Here is a 26,424-nt window from a genome sequence, read left to right as displayed (position 1 = left end):
CCAGGAATCAAACCCTTGTCTCTTTATGTCTACTGCCTTGGCACTAACCCCACTTTAATCAACTCTAATTCTGTTACTTTGAGTTTTTAAGGTAATATGTGGTTAATTGGTTATTGAACAGTTGTGTCCATCCTGATCACTGATGAGTGTGCTAAACAGACACAGTCTCCTCCTTCGCAGGCTCCTAGCCTCAGGAAAGAGGTAGAGAACAAGGCCTTTACTTGATGCACCACGTAAGATGCTCGGTGCTGGCAGTGCTGTGGTTGCCCCTTGCCCTGGCCTTGGTCCTGACCCCCTGAGAGCTGGGGATGACGCTGCATCTGTCTCCCTGAGCTACTTACTTAAGACCTCATTAACCACATGTAGTTATTTTCATTTTGTTTCCTTTATGGCCCCTGTAACAATGTAGCTTTATTTTCTGCATGTTTTGTACCTGTTCATGTGTTGCTTTATAATAGTTATTAGACTGTTTTATATGCAGTGTTTTGAATTACCTATTACAGTCAACTTAGTACATGAATGTAAAAGAAGAGAATTTTCTAAAGTTAAAATTAACTGTGGGAATAATTGTTTTATCAACTTTCTTTTTCCCCAGTGGGAACAGCCTCTTCCCTAGTGTGAACAACATATATTCATTGATAAAAGTGTGTTAGTTGCTCAGTTGTGTCCGACTTTTTGCGACCCAGTGGATTGTAGCCCACCAGGCTCCTTTGTTCATGGGATTCTCCAACAAGAATACTGGAGTGGATAGCCATATCCTTCTCTAGGATATCTTCCTGACCCAGGTATCAAACCCAGTCTCCTGCATTGCAGGCAGATTCTTTACCATCTGGGCCACCAGGGAATCCCATATATTCATTGTTAAAAAAGTGAAAGTCACTCAGTCATGTCCAATTCTGTGACCCCATGGACTATACAGTCCATGGAATTCTCCAGGCCAGAATACTGGAGTGGGTAGCCTTTCCCTTCTCCAAGGGATCTTCTCAACCCAGGGATCAAACCCACGTCTCCTGCATTGCAGGTGGATTCTTTACCAACTGAGCCACAAGGGAAGCCCAATTCATTACTAAATATTTGGCAAATATAAAAAGGTGTAAAGAGTTTTAAAGAAATCACCCATAACACCAGCACTCAAAGACAAGCACTCAAATTTTTTTTAATGGGTTTTACATTTTTTTTAAACTTTATTTTACTTTACAATACTGTACTGGTTTTGTCAGCAGTCTAATTTTTATGTGTGTGTTTCCTTTTGATTTTGGATGAATTTTCTTTAGTTATAATTTTGCTCTTGAGTAGTTTGGTAGCCTGCTTGTTGTCCATATGGCATCCCGGCCGAAGCGAGAGACACCTGACTGTCTTGGCTTTTTTGTTCTTTTGTTTTACATTTGAAAATGGGTGTGTTTAATGTTGTTTATTTAGCTTCAATAAAATGAAGCTGAATGGTGGAGGCTGACCCAGGAGAATCCAGGACAGGACTTAGTAGGCAGGTCTTTGTCACACCTAAGTGAAACATGCTTTCTTAACCACCTCCATGCTTCCAAGTAAAGTTCACGAGTTTGTGGGTATCTATTCCAAATTTTTTCAGCAGGCAATATAAATGTCATCTTAGAGTTTTAAAGCAAAAGGTGTGCCCCCAGAACCCAACTTGTGACATGTTATAAGGCTCTGTCCAAAAATGTGTCCTTTGCCTGAATACATACAGAAAGAGAGTACACAGGCAGAAAATAAGAAAAAATTGGAGACTTATTACTAAGTAAAATCCATCCTATATGACTGCCTCACCATTTGTAGCAGATAGATAGTAAGGCTTTTATAGAAACCCTTTGCCATCAGTACAGGAACATGAGGTTTGGAGTCACGAAATGACAGTAACCAAAAACAAGTATGTGGTAGAGCAGAAGTCGAATCCTAGGCTGTTTTTCGCACTCTGGGTCACTGAACCAACCTCTGATTTGTCGTTTGCCTTTGAAATCATTCTCCTTCCCTATTTCATGTAATTAAAGATTACCCTAGTATGTCTCTCTTTGTGTTCTCTTTGGATGAACAATTCCATTTTTCAAATATTCTTCATGACATAATCTTCCCCCAACCCTCCTCTATCCTGTGCCTATAGAACTAGTTTTTAATGTAAACTTAAACTTTAAAATTTTTTGTATTGGGTTTTATCCTAATCAATTGATTTATTATCTTACTATGTAAGATCATTTTGAATATTGAGTCTGTCCTCTAACATATATGTTGTTCAGTTCTGTAAACTGTATCAACGTTTTTCTATTTATTGGTACAAATAATTGTCACACACATTGATCAGGACCAGGCTGAGATGGAGCGTTTTTCGCACAAGATGCAACGAATTAGGGTTACCTTGTTCCATTCTTTGGATCTTTTGGTGTACTAATATCAAAATAAAACACAATTTAGGAATAGGTCAGACATTGGTCCAAGAGTAATTTGCTTTAATTTCTCTTTCATTTTAAGTCACGCATAGAGTAATTCTCTGCAGTTTGACTGTTAAGTACATGCTTTCTCAGTAAAGTGTTTATTCTTTCTCCTACACATTTCTCTGTAGGAATTACTCAATAAATCTTTCCAAATATAATAAATGACTATGTTTTATTGTCATGGTCTTTATGTTCTTACATTTGAACTATAGTTTAGACTGGGGATGCCAGTATATAGAAGAGCAGCCAATAAGAAACAAACCTTGGAATTATTTTGGTGTGCAAGTGATCGCCATGCTATTCCCCAGTTAAAAGAGATTAAGGACACTGAGAAATGATTAGATAGTGAGCAAATGATATTTTCATCAGGATTTATAGAATGAGTTGCAGCTGCTTAGTTTTGTCCTTTTCATGAGTTTGATAAGATGGATGATTCTCTTGATGACCACGTATGGAGGCATTTGCACCCGCGCTAACTGCGTATGCCTCATGGGCATATCCGCTTGTGGGCAAGTCTGCACCCACACAGCGTGTGCCACAGGAGCTTGAATTCCTTGGCTTGCTCTGTGGAAGCCTGTGGCCTGCACTATTGGCCATTTTGTCCTAAGTGTTATTATGAAGTCAGCTTAGAATCTTAGTATGTTGGGTTGCCACAATTAGGTATTTGATTGCCCTTGGCAGATTATTATAGTGAATTTTAAATTTAGTAGTAGCTTCTTTAATGTTTTCATGGTCATCTTAAATTTCTTAAAATCAAAGTCAAGCATAATCTTGGCAGAGTTGGTGATGGACGGAGAAGCCTGGTGTGCTGCAGTCCACGGGGTTGCAAAGAGTTGGACATGACTGAGCGACTGAACTGAACTGAAAAATTTGAAGAAAGAAGAGTTAAGTTATTTTCAACTGTTGTCCACTGTAGATTACGATTTTATCAGTCAAGGATGTTCTGAAACAAGCCTTTATAAAACATTTTCTCATCTTCTATAAGCAAACATTTTGATGCACATCGTAGAGTCAATGCCCGCTCTAAAAAGAGTGATTTGAAGTATCTTTTCCCTCAATATTTGAAAGACTATTAAATGTCACTTAAAGAAATTTGCCTAATGTTGAAGTTATGTCAGAAAACTTGTTTTATAATAACACACTAAAAAACCAATTGAAATCATTTGTGAAGGGTAAATTTTTTTTTTAAGTTCCTTTATTTGACATTTTTAAAATTTACAAATAAAAATAATCCTATGTGTGTTTATGTTAGCTTTCTAGGGCTGCTGTAACAAAACACCACAAATTTTGGCATATAACAATAGAGTTTATTCTCTCATAGTTCTAGAGGCTAATAGTCTGGTGTCCTTGGGACCCTGTTTTCTTGGAAGCTCTAGGGGATAATCTGTTCATGACTTTCTCTTACGTCTGGTGTTGGCAGTAATCCCTAGGATTCCGATCTCTGCCTCTTCAGTCACTTGGAGTTATCCCATGTATTTGTCTATGTCTTGTGTCTTGCAGAGAATATGCTGGCACTGAGGGTTAGGTCTTGAACATATTTTCTTGGAGGACTCAGTTGAATCCATGACAGCACTGTTGTTGTTCAGTTGCTCAGTCGTGTCTGAATCTCTGCTATCCCATGGACTGCAGCACACCAGGCTTCCGGTCCTTCACCATCTCCCTGAGCTTGCTCAAACTCATGTCCATTGAGTCACTGATGCCATCCAACTATTTCATCCTCTGTCATCCCCTTCTCCTCCCGCCTTCAATCTTTCCCAGCATCCGGGTCTTTTCTAATGAGGCAGCTCTTCACATCAGGTGGCCAAAGTATTGGAGTTTCAGCTTCAGCATCAGTCCTTTCAATGAATATTCAAGATTGATTTCCTTTAGGAATGACTGGTTTGATCTCCTTGCAGTCCAAGGGACTCTCAAGAGTCTTCCCCAACACCACCGCTCAAAAGCATCAATTCTTCATTGCTCAGCTTTCTTTATGGTCCAGCTCTCACATCCATACACGACTACTGGAAGAACCATAGGTTTGGCTATGTGGACCTCTGTCAGCAAAGTAATTTCTCTGCTTTTTAATACACTGTCTAGGTTTGTCATGATTTTTCTTCCAAGGAGCAAACGTCTCTTAATTTCATGGCTGCAGTCACCATCTGCAGTGATTTTGTAGCCCCCCAAAATAAAGTCTGTCACTGTTTCCATTGTTTCCGCATCTATTTGTCATAAAGTGATGGGACCAGGTGCCATGATCTTCATTTTTTGAATGTTGAGCTTGTGGCCAGCTTTTTCATGCTCCTCTTTCACCTTCATCAAGAGGCTCTTTAGTTCCTCTTTGCTTTCTGCCATAAGGGTGGTGTCATCGGCACTGGTTGAATAGAAACAGCCTAAGACTGAAGTTGGTAACAGGACATTGGGAACATTGGCAATGCTTATCTCTCTGGGATTCCTTTCAGCCAAAATCCTGATTTGGGGCCAGTCGTTTGCCCATGAGCTAATCATAACCTCAGACTATCTGTTATTTAAGAAGCTTATAATTTCTCCTTGGAGCATTTTTCCACCAACCTCTTATTTCAGAAGTCTTTCCAATGATCGTTCTGTGATCAGAAACTGTAAGCAGTGGAGACTAGGTTTAGCTGTTGGCTTAATACTACAGTTGACAAAACAGTGTTAACACTGCTGATGGGATGACAGAGATTCTGCCTTTTTTTGAATCCTAAAAGAGTTTTGTGACCAAATGTTTTATATCTTTATACTGTAACATTATGTTAAAATATAAAATAGGAATGCTAGTATACTTCACAGGCATTTGCCTCATTTATTTCTTAGAATGACTTAATGTCATGAACATGTAGCTGAGCAGGACCTATGGGGCCTTCCTGGGACAGACCCCTCCCCATATCTTCTGCTTGAGCACCTCTCTGAAGTCCCCCCACTGTAACAGCATCTTGTATTTTCCCAAGATTTTCAGATGCTAAAAGCCACCACCAAATGAAAGAAATTGATGACCAGGAGTATATAGCCCCAGACCTATTGGAGCCTGAGGACTGATATGTTAACCCCTGTGACACCACGCTGGTACCTCACCATTAACCAGAGATTTGTGCATCAGATGATGCATTCCTTGAGATGCTTCTGCCTCACCTGCCTTTAAAAATGCTCTGCTGAAGCATTTCAGGGAGTTCAGGGTTTTTGAGCAGGAACCACACATTGTCTGTTCAGAGCCCTGCAATATACCTTCCTCCAAACTCCGATGTTTCAGTTTGTTTGACCTCACTGTGGATCAGGAACACAAACTTGCATTCGGTGACAGGCACAGACTGAGGTTTGTGTGCGCAGGTCACTTGTCCGTGAACTTCACAACACAGTAAGTCCCCTACATACAAATGAGTTCCATTCCAAGAGTGCCATTTGCAAGTCCAATTTGTTCATAAGTCAAACAAAGTTACCCTAGGTACCCAGCTAACACAATCAGAGGGCAAGCTGCAGTTTCACCCACCCTGATGTTGCTGGAACACACATTCGCATCTTTGAAAGCTCATAACTTAAAAGTTCATATGTAGGGAATTGACTGTGATTTGGGAAGCAGGTTTTAAACCTAGTGGTGTGACCCTGAACACAAGCTCTCACCCTCCCAGTTATATGTTATTTTTATTTTGTTTTCTATTCAAGGCAGGTGAAATTGCTAGTAAGCACAATTTGTTTTAAGATAATTGTAGATTTGCATGAAGTTGAGGGAAATAATACAGAGAAATTGGTGGTTATCTTTCACGCAGTTTCCCTCCTTTCAGGCAGCGGTTGTATCTTGCAGAACTGCAAGTCTGTATCGTAGTCTTTGGGGTTTGGCCTTCTTAACTCAGCATACTTTCGTGAGGTTCATAGAGGTTGATCAGGCATCAGAAGTTAGTTCACTGTATAGCTGATGAATACTCCGAGATATGAGGGTACCACAGTTTGTATAATACTCAACTGCAAAAGATGTTTGAGTTGTTGCCAGCTTGGGGCTGTTATAAATAAGACTGCTGTAATCATTCATGTACAAATCTTTGTGTGAAGGTAAGTTTCCATTTCTCAGATCAACCCTAGGAGTGAAGCTGTTGCCTTGTGTTAGTCATATATTTAGTTTTATAATTGAAATGTCCAAACTGTATTTTAGAGTGGCCCACGCATTGAAATCTATTCTTTTATACCTTGTTTATATATTTTGTATTTACAGATTTCATTTGTGGAATTTATACTTCCTACAATGACCCTAAAGTTTGCTAGCAAATGCAGTATGTGGTGGTTTGGGGGTCTGGATTTGAATCATGTGTTTTGCAAGTCTCTTTTTCTGGACTGAGTCAAATAATAGATGAGCCAAACAGTCTCCTCAGCTTTTATATCATGGAGAGATTTTATTTTTCTTTTCTCATTAACTCTAGCCTGTGAAAAGAATATACATGAAATAGTATGTGAAAAGAATATACTTTCTAAGAGTTTTTAATGGTTGTTAATTAAATGATGCTAAATTTTTCTGTGTTTAAAGGCATACCCAATTCATTTTGTCCTCAAATATAACCCTTCGAATATTTAACATCTGAACTCTTAAAGTGCTGTATTGAGTCTGTAATTAAATACAGGTGCTATCTTAACCACAGTAGCTCTTTATGTAGGAGCCATTGCTTTGCTCTCTCCCATTAACATTTATGTAGATGGTTCATATTTTATAATACCCCCTGTAAACAGCTCTTGCAATAAATGAGTAGATCTCTAGACAATGGTGGAAGGATAGTTCTCTCCAGCAGGACAAATCAAGTGTATTTATTTCTTATCTTAACTCTTATACATCATATCTCAACTTCAGTACTTACGGCTATTGTATTTTTCCTGTGGTGTGTTTTTTCTGCATCGTATCTGGTTTTGCTCTTGATTAGTCCTATAGGGTTTCACTTTTATTCTCACTTCCAATTGTTTTTACCTTCATAATTAACTTTTCCTATGTGTCCTCCTAGTTTTATTTTACTTTCATAATCCCTCTGATCTCTGTGATTTCTCAGCTTACACATAGTTCAAGAATGAAGTTTTCAAAAATATTTGCAGTGTATATATTTGCATAGGTAAAGCTCAGAAATGAATTGAGTATATTTTTTAAAATATAAATTTATTTATTTTAATTGGAGGTCAATTACTTTACAATATTGTATTGGCTTTGCCATACATCTACATGAATCTGCCACAGGTATACACGTGTTCCCCATCCTGAAACCCCCTCCCTCCTCCCTCCCTGTACCATCCCTCTGGGTCGTCTCAGTGCACCAGCCCCAAGCATCCAGTTTTTTTTAAAGCACTTTATGCATTTTGATTTCCAGATGGAATAGGCAGGTAGCATCACATGTTTTAGGAATTCAAAAGTTAAATTTTAAAAGTTTAAAAATGAGTGCTTAGGAGGCCTGGGACTGGTATGAACAGTCATCAGTTGCCTCCTGTTCTTAATAATTACAGATGATCTGTGTGACTTCCTATGATCACTGGATGTTTGTCCCTTCATGGACTGGAATTATGAAATGAAAACTACACTTCACTAAACCTTAGGAAACTAAACTTTGATCAGATTAATTCATTCTGTCAAACAAATAAAAACCTTATTTCTTTGTTAATAAATGAGTGTTAATGTGCAAAAGAGATCTTTAATGAACACTGCAAAGGTCACTATTTAGTAGTTTAATACTATGCACAGGAAGTGAGCAACTTGATGAAGATTTCTCAACCTTGGCACCATTTGCATTTTGGACCAGATAATTCCTTACTGTGGGCAGCTGTTCTGTGCATTGACATGGACTTCGCAGCATCCCTGGTCTCTACACACCGCGTGGCAGTAACACACCTCCCCACACATCCTTATCATTAAGAACATCTCCAGACATTGCTCGTGCATAGAGTGGGGGTGGCGTCAAATCTCTCCTATTGAGAATCCCTGGGCACCTATATAAGATTGAGACATTTATGAAAGTTTCCTTCTTAACATCCTGGTACATGTCAATACATTAAGTTGGATGTAATGAGGTAATAAAATCATCAAATTTTACTTCTTTATAGCTTATCTATCAGACTAGCAGACAGCTTAGTCCTTATTCCTCCAGTGCATGGAGGAGTGAGGGCATGTTACCCCAAAACTGCACCATAATTCCATAGGAGGCAGGAAGACTGTGTTGCCCAGAACCCCGATGCCCTGTTGCATAGATGATGATGGTCCCAGGACCCAGGGACAGTTCCAGTTGCCTTGGCTTTGGTCAAGTTATGGCTCCAGCTGAGGATCCTCCAGGAGACTGAAAGCAACATGTCCTCTTCTTTTCTTAAGTCAGATTTAATCTTTAGGTTTCATTACTACTAGATTTTCTCTGTAAAACCTCCAAGCCTAGGGATGGAGGCAGGCTTGTCTCCATCTATGTACATAAAATAGTAAAGTAAGTAAATGCTTACTTACTTTAATACTTTAATAGTAAAGTGCCCTGAACCCCGCTCACTCCTCAGTCTGGTTTACTGTACACTGGATCTTGTCTGACCTTTTCTCCCCCAGCAGAACTGTGGCCCTGTTTATTGTCCATTCCTCCATGACTCCTGTCTATGGTTAGTGACTCTTGTTACGGATCTTCAGGTGAGGAGTTAATGAATGGTAATGGCTTCCAGATTAGCTTTTCGGTAAGGCTGAGTGAAGTAGAAAACTGCGACTACGGCAGGGCCACTGACGAAGACGTTTTTAGTCAGAAAAGCCCTGGAGTGCTTGTAGCACATCGTAGAGCGGCTCTTTGTCTGCATCCACACAGTGGAGCTTGTGACTTCACAAGCCTTCAAATCGGAAGTCCCGATTGGATGGACACAAGGTCCAGTCCGGCATCTGGCACAGAGAGTGAGGGAATGAATAGTATTTTGTGGGCATTGTGAGGGGTGGTGCGTGGGCTTGGGTAGGCAGATTTTCCTTCCTGAGAGAAATCTGAATTGTCTTTGATGCCCTGAATTTCTTTATCACCTGTATGCCGTCAAGCCATCAGAGTTCAAGTTTGTGCTTTGCACCATGGCTTGAATATTCTTGTCACGTCCTCACTGGGTGTTTGAAAAGAGAAGGGCTCTCTCAGCTCCTTATCCCTCCTCTACTCCCCTGAAACTGCCAGACTAATTGTCTTGGGCACAAGTTTTGCTGAATCACAACAATCTCCTGTGGGCCTCCACACCTGGCTCCATTTGGTCTATCCCCCTCTATCTCTTGCCACTAACACAAGCATCCTGATTTCCAGCAGACCAAGTTGTCTTTTTTTTTTTTCTTTTTAAACCAACTCTGAATGTACCAAGCTCACACCTGTTCTGTGCTTTTGCTTATGTTTTACATTTTTGTGTGGGATGAAAATATTCCTTCTTGACATCTGATCATATTTTTACTCATCGTCCCAGGTTCAGCTGAAGCCCACCTCCTCTCTAGGCTATCCATAATGCATCTCTTCTATTCCATACTGATCTCCACTTGCTTTTATTCTGAAAGCATTGACTACACACAGTACTTGTTTTGGCCCTTAGCAGTATATGTCTTTGTTCAAAGTGGTAACAAACAGCTTTGTATGTATAGTTCACCTCTTCATCTTATTTATACATCCCTGCAAGGCAAGTGTTTTGAGCTTTTTATATTTCATTAGGATATATGCTTAATAGGTACTTGATAAAGATTTATATAAATGGCTGACCAGGCGTTGGTTTTATTCTGATTCTAATCATACCGTGTGTAATGCCAGATTAAACTTAAGAAGGATGGGCTTTCAGAATGTCAGAGGAGGAAGGTATATTTCCTTAGATGAGGAATTAAAGTTAGAGGTATCTTGGGAAGGGATTTATCAACTAGGAATCTGTAAAAGGAAATCAGTTTAACTTATTTGGATTATGGTATTATGTGAATAATACCATAATAATTATTGGGATTATGTGAATTGTGGTATTATTAATGCCACTTTGAATAGAAAATGTATGTCATATTGAGCTAGTAGTAAAAATAAATAAATGTAGAAATAACAGTTGACAAGGATTTTAAGACATTTGATTTCCAAATTCTGATTTTGATTTTCTTCTTTTTAGACACCCAGATACCTCTCATTCCTTCCCGAATGGACATTTGAAAGTGCCCTTGTCAAAGATTTGCAAGCATGGAGTCCTCATCAATGCTTTCCTCCTTGAATGACGAGTGTAAATCAGACAATTACATTGAACCTCACTATAAGGAATGGTACCGAGTGGCTGTGGACACGCTGATTGAACATGGGTTAGATGCATACAAAGAATTTCTTGCCAAGGAACGAGTGTCAGACTTTCTAGCTGAGGAAGAAATTAATTACATTTTGAACAATGTTCAAAAAGTTGCACAAAGCACGGTACATGGTCCTGATAATTCCTGCGATGATGCATCATCTTCAGGGACTTACTGGCCTGTGGAGTCCGACGTGGAAGCCCCAAATCTTGACTTAGGCTGGCCGTATGTAATGCCTGGACTCTTAGGGGGGACGCACATTGAGCTCCTCTTTCATCCACCAAGAGCACAACTGCTTACGATTAAGGAAACCATTCGGAAGATGATCAAAGAAGCAAGAAAGGTAATATTTCTATCTCTAGATGAAAGATTTGAAACGTGGGAAATCACCAGAGTAGTATCAGTACAGCTGTCTCCAACCAATTTGGCATCAGGAACCAGTTTTGTGCAAGACAGTTTTTCCACGGACCAGGATAGAGGGGGCGGGAGGAATGGTTTGGGGATGATTTCAGTGCATGACGTTTATTGCGCACGTTTTTTCTGTAATTCTTACATTGTCATATATAATGAAATAATCGTGCCACTCATCATAATGCAGAATGAGGAGGAGCCCTGAGCTTATCTTCCTGAGACTGGCCAGTCCCATCTGGGGGTGACGGGAGACAGTAGCAGCTGCTCTCCAGTGCTAGCATCACTGCCTCAGATCACCAGGCATCAGAGTCTCATAAGGAATGAGCCATCTAGGTCCCAGTAGTTCACAGCAGGGTTCATGCTCGTCTGAGAACTAATGCCACCCCTGATCTGAGACGAGGCAGAGCTCAGACTGTAAAGTGAGTGATGTGGAGCGACTGGAGATAGAGACAAAGGCTCGCGTGTTCACCCTCCACGCACCCCCTGCTGTGCAGCCCAGTTCCTAACAGACCTCAGACTGGTAGCAGCCTGTGACCCAGGGGCTGGGGACACATGGTATAACAGATACATACGTTAATAAGAATCTCTACGTGTATAGACCATGCTTGTTACTTTCGGGAAATATACATACGAATATATAGGTAGGCTGTACTCCTCACATGCTGCAAGTTTCTGAGATCAGGTGTTGCGTCCCTGCTGCAGGTGGAGATTTCCTGCTCTTCACCATGTTCATACATCTGAGAGAGCTTCATGCATGATATCTAAGCTGTATGGACTGGAAATGGGATGATTTGATGCATTCATAATCTAAATCATTTAACTTTTCCTTAATCTCTGAAAGGAAATATGTGGTTAGTAAATCTTGGAAAATTTTCCTTGTTCATAAGCGCACAGAGCCCTAATTCTTGCTCTGGATATAGTTTATTTTGGTAAATAAAACATTTTGTTGTTGTTCAGTTGTTCAGTGCTGTCTGACTCTTTGCAACTGCATGAGCCTGCAGCACACCAGGCTTCCCTGTCCTTCACTATCTCCTGGAGCTTGCTCAAACTCATGTCTATTGAGTCAATGATGCCTTCCGACCGTCTCATCCTCCGTTGCCCACTTCTCTTAGCTTCAGTCTTTCCCAGCTTCATGGTCTTTTCCAATGACTTGGCTCTTTGCTTTAGGTGGCAAAATATTGGAGCTTCGGCTGCCGTCATTCTAATGAATATTCAGGGTTCATTTCCTTTAGGACTGACTGGTTTGGTCTCCTCGCAGTCCAAAGGACTCTCGAGTCTTCTCCGGCACTGCAGTTTGAAAGCATCATTTTTTGGTGCTCAGGCTTCTTCGTGGTCCAGCTCTCACGTCATTCATGACCACTGGAAAAACCATAGCTTTGACTAGACGGACCTTTATTGACAAAGTGATGTCTCTGCTTTTTAACAGGCTGTCTAGGTTTGTCATAGCTTTTCTTCTGAGGAACAAGTGACTTAATTTCATGGCTGCAGTCACTGTCCACAGTGATTTTGGAGCCCAAGAAAATAAAATCTGTCACTGTTTCCATTATTTCCCCATCTATTTGTCATGAAGTGATGGGACCAGATGCCATGATCTTAGTTTTTTGAATGTTGAGTTTCAAGCCAGCTTTGCAGTTTCCTCTTTTCACCCTCATCAAGAGGCTCTTTTCTCTTCACTTTCTTCCATTAGAATGGTATGATCTGCATGTCTGAGGCTGTTGATATTTCTCCTGGCAATCTTGATTCCAGCTTGAGCTTCATCCAGCCCAGCATTTCACATGATGTACTCTGCCTATAAGTTAAATAAGCAGGGTGACAGTATACAGCCTTGACGTACTCCTTTCCTAATTTTGAACCAGTTCATTGTTCCATGTCTGGTTCTAACTGTTGCTCCTTGACCTGCATACAGGTTTCTTAGGAGGCAGGTGAGAAAGTATTCCTTTCTCAGAAGATAGTCTTGTTGTCCCTTCTCTAAGAATTTTCCACAGTTTGTTGTGATCCACACAGTCAAAGGCTTTTGTGTAGTCAATGAAGCAGAAGTAGATGTTTTTCTGGAATTCTCTTGCTTTTTCTCTGTTCCAACGGATGTTGGCAGTTTGATTCGGAGATCCTTTGCTTTTTCTAAACCCAGCTTGAACATCTGGAAATTCTCAGTTCACATACTGTTGAAGCCTGGCTTGGAGAATATTGAGCATTACTTTGCTAGCATGTGAAATGAGTGTAGTTGTGAAGTAATTTGAACATTCTTTGGCATTGCCTTTCTTTGGGATTGGAGTGAAAACTGACCTTTTCCAGTCCTGTGGCCACTGCTGAATTTTCCAAATTTGCTGGCATATTGAGTGCAACACTTTCACAGCATCATCTTTTTAGGATTTGAAAGAGCTAAATAGAATTCCATCACCTCCACTAGCTTTGTTTGCAGTAAAGCTTCCTGAGGCCCACTTGACTTCAGACTCCGGGATGTCTGACTCTAGATCAGTGACCATACCATTATGGTTGTCTGGGTCATTAAGACCTTTTTGTATAGTTCTTCTTGTGTTCTTGCCAACTCTTCTTAATCTCTTCTGATTCTGTTGCTGCTACTGCTGCTAAGTTGCTTCAGTCATGTCTGACTCTGTGCGACCCCATAGACGGCAGCCCACCAGGCTTCCCCGTCCCTGGGATTCTCCAGGCAAGAACACTGAAGTGGGTTGCCATTTCCTTCTCCAATGCATAAAAGTGAAAAGTGAAAGTGAAGTCCCTCAGTTGTGTCTGACCCTCAGCAACCCCATGGACTGCGGCCTACCAGGCTCCTTCATCCATAGGATTTTCCAGGCAAGAGTACTGGAGTGGTCTGATTCTGTTAGATTCATACTATTTCTGTATTTTATTGTGCCCATCTTTGCATGAAACATTCTCTTGATATCTCTCATTCTCTTGATGAGATTACTAGTCTTTCCCATTCTGTTGTTTCCCTCTATTTGCATTGTTCACTCAAGAAGGCTTTCTTATCTCTCCTTGCTATTCTTTGGAACTCTGCATTCAGATGGGTATTATCTTTCTTTTTCTCTTTTGCCTTTTCCGTCTCTTCTTTTCTCAGCTATTTGTAAGGCCTCCTCAGACAACCATTTTGCCTTTATTTTTTTTTTTTGCGGGGGTGGTGGGGGACGGGTGGATGGTTTTGACATTGCCTCCTATACAATGTTATAAACCTTTGTTCGTAGTTCTTCAGGCACTCTATCAGATCTAATCTCTTGAATCTATTTATTGCTTGAATAAAGCATCAGTTCATTCAGTTCAGTCGCTCAGTCATGTCCGACTCTTTGCGACCCCATGAATCGCAGCACGCCAGGCCTCCCTGTCCATTACCATCTCCCGGAGTTCACTCAGACCCACGTCCATCAAGTCAGTGATGCCATCCAGCCATCTCATCCTCTCTGTGTCGTCCCCTTCTCCTCCTGCCCCCAATCTCTCCCAGCATCAGTCTTTTCCAATGAGTCAACTCTTCGCATCAGGTGGCCAAAGTACTGGAGTTTCAGCTTTAGCATCATTCCTTCCAAAGAAATCCCAGGGCTGATCTCCTTCAGAATGGATTGGTTCGATCTCTTTGCAGTCCAAGGGACTCTCAAGAGTCTTCTCCAACACCACAATTCAAAAGCACCAATTCTTCGGCACTCAGCCTTCTTCACAGTCCAACTCTCACATCCATACATGACCACTGGAAAAACCATAGCCTTGACTAGACGGACCTTAGTTGGCAAAGTAATGTCTCTGCTTTTGAATATGCTATCTAGGTTGGTCATAACTTTTCTTCCAAGGAGTAAGTGTCTTTTAATTTCCTGGCTGCAATCACCATCTGCAGTGATTTTGGAGCCCCCCCAAATAAAGTCTGACATTGTTTCCACTGTTTCCCCATCTATTTTCCATGAAGTGATGGGACTGGATGCCATGATCTTCTTTTTCTGAATACTGAGCTTTAAGCCAACTTTTTCACTCTCCACTTTCACTTAATAAAGCATAGATCCTCTTATTTACTTCCTGAGTTTTGTGAAAACAGTATTTAGTCAGGCTTAATGTAAAATTCTGAAGTAACTTTCTGAGATGTTTAGCATGTTAGGGTGTCTGTTTTCTTTATGAAATATTTAAATTTGCTTATCAATCTCAGAAATTCTATCATAGAACTCAGACAAAACTGTAGAAATATTTTTAAATTAATATCATAAAGCTTATTGAGAGCTTTCTATGTACTCAGCACCATGATAGGTGTTTTGGACATTACAACACGATTTCCAAAGTTGTTTATTGAGTTTTAAAATATATAAACAAAAGATTATGATCGTTAACTATGAGGTGTCTATTTCTCAGTTATGGATACTATATTGTTGTTGTTGTTCAGTTGCTAAGTAGTGTCTGACTCTTTACAACCCCATGGACTGCAGCACAGCAGGCTCCTCTGTCCTCTACTATCTCCTTGAGTTTGCTCAAATTCATGTCCATGGAGTCAATAATGCTATTTAACCATCTCACCTCTGCCACCCCCTTCTCCTTTTGCCTTCAATCTTTTCCAGCATCAGGTTCTTTTTTAATAAGTCAGCTCTTTGAATCAGGCACTTCAGCTTCAGCATCAGTCCTTCCAATGAATGTTCAGGGTTAATTTCCTTTAGGATTGACTGGTTTGATCTCCTTACTGTCCAGAGGACTCTCAAGAGTATTCTCCAGCACCACAATTCAAAAGCATCAGTTATTCAGCATTCAGTCTTCTTTATGGTCAAATTCTTACATTCTTACATAACTACTGGGAAAAAACATAGCTTTGATTATTCAGACTTTTGTTGGCAAAGTGATGTCTGCTTTTTAATATGCTGTCTAGGTTGGTCATAGCTTTCCTTCCAATGAGCAAATGTCTTTACTTCATGGCTGCAGTCACTGTCTGCAGTGATTCTGGAGCCCAAGAAAATGAAGTCATTTATTGTTTCCATTGTTTCCGCATCTGTTTGCCGTGAAGTGTTGTGACTGGATGCCATGATCTTAGTGTTTTGCGTGTTGAGTTTTTGGCCAGCTTTTTCACTCTCCTCTTTCACCTTCATCGGGAGGTTCTTTAGTTCCTCTTCACTTTCTGCCATTAGAGTGGTATTACCTGCATATCTGAGGTTGTTGATGTTTCTCCCAGCCTTCTTGATTCCAGCTTGAAATTTATCCATCCCAGCATTTCACATGATATACTCTGCATGTATGTTAAATAAGCAAGGTGACAATATACAGACTTGACATACTCCTTTCCAAGTTTTGAACCAATTCTTTCTTCTATGTCTGATTCTAACTATTGCTTCTTGACGTGCATACAGGTTTCACGGAGACAGGTAAGGTGGTCTGGTGTTCCTATCTCTTTAAGTATTTTCCACAGTTTATTGTGATCCACACAGTGGACCTATAGATGCTGTGTACATCTATGGATACTTCTCTATGTATACTATACAGTGTAGAAATTTCGAACTAAAAAGGGTTTGGGATGCAGACATACCTGGCATTGCTTTCTTTCATGTCTATAAGACACAGAGATGCTTGGGAAAGTGTGCTTTTATGAAGTACAGATGTATTAGATTCCTTGAAATCCACAGGACATGATAGTTTGCAAGACAGGAAACTAAGAATCTCTAGTTCTCATTAAGCAGACACAATGTTCCTAGACCAATGTCACATGCGGGCTTTTCAAAGTAAGGTGATGTTTTTCCCCCTTAGATCTTCAAAGCTCAAATAAGCTGACTTTGTACTCATATTAACCCCTTTAGCAGGATTACATTAAGAAAACACTCATCTATTCCAGTTGTTAAAAAATTAGCTGTAGAATCAGGCACATGGTAGGTATCTAGACTTTCACTGAATAAGTTGAACTATGAGAATTTTTAAAACTGCACTATTCTACACTCTGTAAACAAATTCTACAGTTGTATTTTGTAAAACAGCACAACTCGAATATATATATTCTCAAATTCTACAACTGTAGAATTTGTTTACGGAGTATAGAATAGTCCAGTTTTAAAAATTCTCATAGTTCAATTTATATATAAATTCAGTATATTAGTTTAGTATATACGAGTCCTTGTATAGGTAATATAGAGCTTCCCTTGTGGCTCAGCTGGTGAAGAATCCACCTACAATGCAGGAGACCTGGGTTAGATCCCTGGATTGGGAAGATCTGCTGGAGAAGGGAAAGGCTACCCATTCCAATATTCTGGCCTGGAGAATTCTATGGACTGTGTAGTCCATGGGGTCGCAAAGAGTTGGACACAGCTGAATGACTTTCAGTTCACTTTCACTTTATAGGTAATTTAACAAATACCAAGTAGTAATATTTGTGAATTTCTGTTTGGGGAGACAGTATGTTTTTGAACCACAGTATTAACTGAAAAATGCATCAGTGAAGCTTCATATTTTTATTATGTTAATCTTTGCAGTTATTAGTTCATCAGCCTGAACCCCAGACAGTCTCCTTTGGGGCACTGCACATCTGTGATACAAAGTGAAATTCAGGAGCTAGCTTGAGTTCTCAGGCGAGCACTCACTGGACACTGAACATCAGTCATGAGCTTCTGATGTATTTTTGTTCTAATGTAACAGCTGTTTATTTAGTAAACCTTTAAATGTAATATCCTCTGCCTGGTCATTGTTTGCTGGGAATTCCCACTTGAGTTAGCAAACAAGGATCTCAAAGTCCAAACTGTAAAACAATAATATGATGCTTTGCTTCTCTTTCATCAATTCCAAGTGGCATAAAATAAGGAAGAACTTTACCTTTATAATCAACCAAGGTATGTATATTGCCCTGCATACATATATCCATGCTGAATTCAAGGAAAGAATTATTTGAACTTTATAAGTTGAGTAAAATGAAATTGACTACAAATTGCAGTAGATAACTTAGTGGTTTTCTGTTGTTTTCCCAAAAGCACTGGAGAATGTGTTTGTTTCTTACCAGATTTAATACATATTTTGGCCAAATGGGCTATAAGTATATGGGATGTATGTTGTGCGAGTATTTTGGAAGTTTCTTGCTATGTCACAACGTTAATTTAAAGAATTTTGAAGGATCCAATACTCCAGAGAAGACAGAGTTATTGACCACATTTTTAAACAATTTTGCACTGCTTGCCCATAGGTCCTGTGAAAAATGTTAAAATAAGAAAATAAATATTATTATGAAATCGTAGCTTGTCAAAACACGTTGCCTTTGAAATATTCTGCCTGCTTTTCATGACTCAGCAGCTGAGTTAGACTCTTGTAAACCTTCAGATTCTAGCCTATTAATTATCATAATAAACTTCTTGTTTCTGAGCTATTTTCAGGGGATGAATTCTCTTTACTGGTAACTGTCAATGAATTGTCATGAGAGGATGAAATGTACAGAGAGGATTATCTTTTTTTTTTTTTCAGATAAAGTACTTGAATAATGTTCATTTTAGAGGATGGAATAAAGTTTCTTGCTTCCACATTTCTTGGGGAAATTCTTTTGTTTTTTGATTTTATTTTTGGCTGTGCTGTGTCTTCATGGCTGCTGGCCAGCTTTCTCTAGTTGCGATGAGCAGGGCTTCTCTCTGGTTGCCTTGTGTGGGCTTCTCACTGCAGCAGCTTCTATTGCTTCAGAGCACAGGCTCTGGGGTGCATGGAGCTCAGGAGTGCAGGGCACAGACTTAATTGCCCTGTAGGATGTGGAAGCTTCCCAAACTAAAGATTGAACCCATGTCCCCTGGATTAGCAGGTGAATTCTTAATCACTTCTTCACCACCAGGGAAGTCTACGGAAATTCTTTTCTTAATCATTATAAGACAATGGAGTTATGAGGTAATAACAAGTAATGCAAGGAAACAGCATAGCTGAACCCAGTAACGATCTCAGAGAAGGATATTAATTTGTTTTCACTGTTCTGTTTGCAAATGAGATAAACTGCTTATGAAATAAATGTCATTTAATAGAAAAAAATCAAAATAATAAAAAGAATTCAAAAGCAGTTTTCTTCAGTTTAGTTCAGTTCAGTCACTCAGTTGTGTCCGACTCTTTGCGACCCCATGAATCACAGCATGCCAGGCCTCCCTGTTCATCACCATCTCCCGGAGTTCACTCAGACTCACATCCATCGAGTCAGTGATGCCATCCAGCCATCTCATCCTCTGTCCTCCCCTTCTCCTCCTGTCCTCAATCCCTCCCAGCATCAAAGTCTTTTCCAATGAGTCAGCTCTTCTCATGAGGTGGCCAAAGTACTGGAGTTTCAGTTTTAGCATCATTCCTTCCAAAGAAATCCCAGGGTTGATCTCCTTCAGAATGGACTGGTTGGATCTCCTTGCAGTCCAAGGAACTCTCAAGAGTCTTCTCCAACACCACAGTTCAAAAGCATCAATTCTTTGGCGCTCAGCCTTCTTCACAGTCCAACACTCACATCCATACATGACCACAGGGAAAACCATAGCCTTGACTAGACGGACCTTAGTCGGCAAAGTAATGTCTCTGCTTTTGAATATGCTAGGTTGGTCATAACTTTCTTCCAAGGAGTAAGCGTCTTTTAATTTCATGGCTGCAGTCACCATCTGCAGTGATTTTGGAGCCCCCCAAAATAAAGCCTGACACTGTTTCCACTGTTTCCCCATCTATTTCCCATGAAGTGATGGGACTGGATGCCATGATCTTCGTTTTCTGAATGTTGAGCTTTAGGCCACCTTTTTCGCTCTCCTCTTTCACTTTCATCAAGAGGCTTTTTAGCTCCTCTTCACTTTCTGCCATCAGGGTGGTGTCATCTGCATATCTGAGGTTATTGATATTTCTCCCGGCAATCTTGATTCCAGCTTGTGTTTCTTCCAGTCCAGCATTTCTCATAATGTACTCTTCATAGTAGTTAAATAAGCAGGGTGACAATATACAGCCTTGACGTACTCCATTTGCAGTTTTCTTAGAGGTCCAAATATTTGAAGTCCGATCATAACTACCAAACCAACCTTCCAGTCCCGTGAGAAAGGAAATAAAAATGATGCTTTGTCTCATCTCTCTTGTCTGGGAATATTTTGGTTTTGAACTTTGCTAATTCATTAAATTTGCTTTATCTCTGAATCATTCTGCTTTTATAAGCAGAATATAATCATTATAGCATTTCAAGAATTCATAGATTTATATTTATTCACTTTATTTTTGCCAGTTGTCACTTACAAGTTGTTCAGAAAGATGTTTTCTTTTCTTTTTCTTTTGCAAATTTGATTATTTGAGAATTTTCCTATGAGACAATCCAGTTGTAGGTAGCACCTTGTGCCCTAAGAAGATCTTATTTTTATTTACTGGCTCTTTGTTAACCTCCTTCTATTTATGTCACTGTATGGTTGACATAATTATATTTGGTTCAACTTTATAAAGTCTGATAGCATCTAGCAAGACTTTTCCCAGGTAATTATTTGTCTCTCAAGAAGTGTTCCCAAGATGATATATGCATTTATTCCTAATTACCATGAATACCTCTTATGAAAATATCTCCTCTAATTACTTTGAAAAGTCATCTTTCATTAAAGTCACTTTTCTTCTAGCTACTCAGCGGTAGATATCCATAAAGTCATCATTTCTTTTTTTTTTTAATTTTAATTTTTACTTTATTTTGCTTTACAGTACTGTATTGGTTTTGCCATACATTGACATGAATCAGCCACAGGTGTACATGATCATCTTGAATATGTAAATGTTTAAGCAGATACTGCTGGGTTTTCTGTTTCTTAATTCTAGCCTAGTGTCTTCTGTGAAATGTGACTCTTACTCTTGTGAAATATGGAGAAGTCACATAAGCAAGAATCTAGTGAGAATTAGGGCAGCGTGATTCCCAAGGTGCTCAGACCTGCATCTCCTGAGTTAGATCTTGGTTGCTCCCTGAGTCACCGTTCCTGGGTGTGTCTGTTATGGCCTCAGGATCCTTAATACTAACAGAAACTTAAGTACTGGGTGGCCCCATTGCCGCAAAGTGAAGGTGGCTGATAATGGGGACTTTTCCTGGGACTTGATGGGTGCAATCAAAGTGCTGGCGGCTTGATAGCTAACTAGTTATGGATTGAACAAGTCATGGTGCCTCTCCAGGTACCTCCACTTATTTAATGAAAGACACAAAGCGAAACCTTTTAGGATTTTTTAAATCGAATGTTCCTATCCAAATCTCTAATAGCAGTTACGGAGTCACGATTATTTCCGTATGTTATATTCCTTCATTGCACGAGTAGAATTTACTGTGTCACCGTGTGTCACTTTCCTTGCCATTTCTTTGCAGTCATACCCTGCCCAGCTAAGGGATATTTGTTTATCACTGCCTTTATTATCTCTCTCCTGATGTGTCCAATGCTTATTAAGAATTTCCTCTCTTCACCCTTCCTATTTCAACCCTCACTATGAATATTTCATTCTTTAAATTTGAGTCAAAATTAGTCTCTTCCAGGAAATAGCTTTTGCTTAGTCAGATTTAATGACAGTAGTATCCTGTGACATTAATATAATAGCTTTTCTTTGAGTAAATGCATTATATGTGTGTGTAAATGTGTGCGTGTATCTGTGTCTGTGTGTGTGTTGAGAAAGAGAGAGAAATCTTGTTAAGAATCTTTTTTTACAAAATTTTAATTGGAGTAGTTATGGTTGCTTTACAATGTTGTATTAATTTCTACTGTACAGCAAAGTGAATCAGCTATTTGTATCCATATATCTCCTCTTCTTTGAATTTCCTTCCCATTTTAGGTCATCACAGAGCATTCAGTAGAGTTCCCTGTTCTGTACAGTAGACGCTTATTAGTCATCTATTTTATACATAGAGTCAATAGTATCAGTTCAGTTCAGTTCAGTTCAGTTCAGTTCAGTCGCTCAGTCGTGTCCGACTCTTTGCGACCCCATGAATCGCAGCATGCCAGGCCTCCCTGTCCATCACCAACTCCCGGAGTTCACTCCGATTCACGTCCCTCGAGTCAGTGATGCCATCCAGCCATCTCATCCTCTGTCATCCCCTTCTCCTCCTGCCCCCAATCCCTCCCAGCATCAGAGTCTTTTCCAATGAGTCAACTCTTTGCATGAGGTGGCCAAAGTACTGGAGTTTCAGCTTCAGCATCATTCCTTCCAAAGAAATCCCAGGGCTGATCTCCTTCAGAATGGACTGGTTGGATCTCCTTGCAGTCCAAGGGACTCTCAAGAGTCTTCTCCAACACCACAGTTCAAAAGCATCAATTCTTCAGTGCTCAGCCTTCTTCACAGTCCAACTCTCACATCCATACATGACATGTATATATATATATATCCCAACCTCCCAACTCATCCCATCCCGCCTTCCCCTTTGGTATCCGTACGTTCTCTATGTCTGTGTCTCTATTTTTGCTTCATAAATAAGATCATCTATACCAGTTGTTTTTCCAGATTCCACATATATACTTTAATATTTGTTCTTGTTTTTCTGACTTAGTTCACTCTGTATCACAGTCTCTGGGTCCATCCATGTCTCTACAGATGACTCAGTTTTGTCCCTTTTTATGAATGAGGAATATTCCATTGTATATATACACTACATCTTCTTTATTTTATCTGTCATTGGACATTTAAGTTATTTCAATGTCCTGGCTATTGTAAACAGTGCTGGAATGAACACTCACTGGGGTACATGTGTCTTTTTGAATTATGATTTTCTCTGGGTATATGCCCAGTGGTGGGATTGCTGGGTCATTGTGATAGTTCTATTTTCAGTTTTTTAAAGAACCTCTTCTTATTCTCCACAGTGGCTATCTCAAGTTATATTTCCACCAACAATACAAAAGGGTTCTCTTTCTCCACACCCTCTCCAGCATTTCTTGTTTTTAGATTTTGTGAAAAAGTCTTTTTTAAATTACACTGACTTTACCATGTAAACTGTTATTGTGATTGCATGGGAATACTCTTTCTATGCCAACCCTGGTGCTGTTCTATCTTCCATTACTACCAATAACCCTGATATTAAGTATATAATTTTTAACAAAGTTACTTAAGGGAGAGGAAAGAGGAAAAAATGCTCTTTCAGTTCAGTTCAGTCACTCAGTCGTGTCTGACTCTTTGTGACCCCATGACTGCAGCATGCCAGGCCTCCCTGTCCATCACCACCTCCCAGAGCTTACTCAAACTCATGCCCATTGAGTAGGTGATGCCATCCAACCATATCATCCTGTGTCATCCCCTTTTCCTCCTGCCTTCAATCTTTCCCAGCATCAGGGTCTTTTCAAATGAGTCAGCTCTTTGAATCAGGTGTCTAATGTATTGGAGTTTCAGCTTCAACATCAGTCCTTCCAATGAATATTCAGGACTGATTTCCTTCAGGATGGACTGGTTGGATCACCTTGCTGTCCAAGGGACTCTCAAGAGTCTTCTCCAACACCACAGTTCAAAAGCATCAATTCTTTGGTGCTCAGCTTTCTTTATAGTCCAACTCTCACATCCATATATGACTACTGGAAAAACCATAGCCTTGACTAGACGGACCTTTGTTGGCAAAGTAATGTCTCTGCTTTTTAATAAGCTGTCTAGGTTGGTCATATCTTTCCTTCCAAGGAGCAAGCGTCTTTTAATTTCATGGCTGCAGTCACCATCTGCAGTCATTTTGGAGCCCCCAAAAATAGTCTATCACTGTTTCCACCTTTTCCCCATCTATTTGCCATAAAATGATGGGACCGGATGTCATGATCTTAGTTTTCTGAATGTTGAGCTTTAAGCCAACTTTTTCACTCTCCTCCCTCACTTTCATCAAGAGGCTCTTTAGATCTTCTTCACTCTCTACCACAAGGGTGGTGTCATCTGCATATCTGAGGTTCTTGATATTTCTCCTGGCAGTCTTGATTCCAGCTTGTGCTTCTTCCAGCCCAGCGTTTCTCATGATGTACTCTGCATAGAAGTTAAATAAGCAGGGTGACAATATACAGCCTTGATGTACTCCTTTTCCTATTTGGAACCAGTCTGTTGTTCCACATCCAGTTCTAACTGTTGCCTCCTGACCTGCATACAGATTTCTCAGAAGGCAGGTCAGGTGGTCTGGTAATCCCATCTCTTTCAGAATTTCCCACAGTTGATTGTGATTCATATAGTCAAAGACTTTGTCATAGTCAATAAAGCAGAAATAGAACTCTCTTGCTTTTTTGATGTTCCAGTGGATGTTGGCAATTTGATCTCTGGTTCCTCTGCCTTTTTGAAATTCACCTTGAACATCTGGAAGTTTACGGTTCACATACCGTTGAAGCCTGACTTGGAGAATTTTGAGCATTACTTTACCCATGTGTGATATGAGTACAATTGTGTGGTAGTTTGAGCACTCTTTGGCATTGTCTTTCTTTGGGAATAGAATGAAAACTGACCTTTTCTAGTCCTGTGGCCACTGCTGAGTTTTCCAAATTTGCTGGCATATTGAGTGCAGCACTTTCACAGCATCATCTTTTAGGATCTGAAATAGCTCAACTGGAATTCTATCACCTCCACTAGCTTTGTTCATAGTGATGCTTCCTAAGTCCCACTGACTTCGCATTCCAGGTCTGGCTCTAGGTGAGTTATCACACCATCGTGATTATCTGGGTCATGAAGATCTTTTTTGTACAGTTCTTCTTTGTATTCTTGCCATCTCTTCTTAATATCTTCTGCTTCTGTTAGGTCCATACCATTTCTGTCCTTTTTTGAGCCCATCTTTGCATGAAATATTCCCTTGCTATCTCTAATTTTCTTGAAGAGTTCTCTAGTCTTTCCCATTCTATTGTTTTCCTCTATTTCTTTGCACTGATCACTGAGGAAGGCTTTCTTATCTCTCCTTGCAGTTCTGTAGAACTTTGCACTCAAATGGGCATATTTGCTTTTCTCCTTTGTTTTTCTCTTCTTTTCACAGCTATTTGTAAGGTCTCATCAGACAGCCATTTTGCTTTTTTGCATTTCTTTTTCTTGGGGATAGTCTTGATCACTGCCTCTTGTACAATGTCACGAACCTCTGTCCATAGTTCATCAGGCATTCTATCAGACCTAGTCCCTGAAATCTATTTCTCACTTCTATTGTATAATTATAAAGAATTTGATTTAGGTCATACCTGAATGGACTAGTGATTTTCCCTGCTTTCTTCAATTTCTGTCTGAATTTGGCAATAAGGAGTTCATGATCTGAGCCACAGTCAGCTCCTGGTCTTGTTTTTGCTGACTATAAAGAGCTTCTCCATCTTTGGCTGCAAAGGAGTGTTTTAGGTTTCTTGATTGACTTGATAACTTTTATGGGCAAAATATTGTATCCTCCTTTAAAATTGCACAATTTCAAATGATGCTTTTTTTTCAAAGAGTCTTCATGGAATCTCATGAAGGCTCTGAATCGCAGAGTCAGTTAGGGCCAGGTTGAATCCCAGCTCAAACAACTGTTTACATTAGGCTTTGTACTACAACTGCTCTGAGCTTTAGTTTTCCCATCTGTGAAATGGATATGCTAATACTCCATTGGGTCCTGGTGAGAGTGGAATGGATGGACTGACATGTTTACCATGTTACCCCCATACGTTTGATGCATGTGGTGTTGAAATGATGACAACCACTACTTCTCTTCCTCCTCCTTCTACATTTCTTCCTCTTACTATATTTTTCCAGACCTTTATGTTGTCAAAATTTCATCAGCCTTTATTTTTGCATCACTGTGATTTGGCCTTTCTCTTTTAAAAGTGAGAGCAAATGAACAACCAAGTCCAGCATCTAAGACGATAGCATCTTACCAGGAATGGCAGCCAAGGTTATTAGCTGTTGGTGAAATGACTCAAATCCATTTCTGAAGTATTGTGGTGATTATGTAACAGTGCATTAGCAAAGTGCATAGCATTTTCCAAGGGTTATTGCTTAGAAGGTTCAAAATGGGAAAATATTGATTCAACATAAGTATGCATTCTTGAAAATACTACCTACTGTGAAGACAGCTCACATGTTACAAATGTTATACTCAGGATGTGCAGAAAAGACATCCTCTTTAATGGACAGTTGTTCAGAATTGAAGAAAAAATTCTAAACCATGCTAAAATCTGAAAAGATACAGAGTTTTGGTGAAAAGCTAAGGGGGAGGACAGGCAACATTGTTGTAGACCAAGAGGAAAAAAAAAGAGTCATTCCATTTCATCTCTAATTTGAAAAGTGATAATTTTTTTGGATTTTTATACAAAGATTCTATATTTATAAAAAGAGAAGAGCAATTTTTTGTAAGTTTTATTTTAGACCTGACATTTAGTGTCCAAAGTTCAAGTAACCCTGAATTTATGAACTATTATTACTTACTAAATAATTCTGATATAATTAAATAAGTAATACAGGACATATTATTTAAGACTTACC

At 39.7% G+C, this 26,424-nt stretch overlaps 1 protein-coding gene across 1 annotated transcript in view; it reads left to right on the top strand.

Moving 5' to 3' along the window:
• Window positions 1-26,424, top strand: part of FAM83B (family with sequence similarity 83 member B) — a 101,669-nt gene that overhangs the window by 11,599 nt on the left and 63,646 nt on the right. The window contains exon 2 of the mRNA XM_069562641.1: window positions 10,521-11,032. Coding sequence (XP_069418742.1) covers window positions 10,589-11,032 — 444 coding nt within the window. The 5' untranslated portion in view covers window positions 10,521-10,588. The remainder of the gene's footprint in view (window positions 1-10,520; window positions 11,033-26,424) is intronic.

Source organism: Ovis canadensis, chromosome 20 (assembly GCF_042477335.2).
Source record: "Ovis canadensis isolate MfBH-ARS-UI-01 breed Bighorn chromosome 20, ARS-UI_OviCan_v2, whole genome shotgun sequence".
In the NCBI taxonomy this organism is placed as follows: domain Eukaryota; kingdom Metazoa; phylum Chordata; class Mammalia; order Artiodactyla; family Bovidae; genus Ovis; species Ovis canadensis.
The sequence above is the reverse complement of the archived record's forward strand: the minus strand, read 5'-3'. Positions and strand labels throughout refer to the sequence as shown.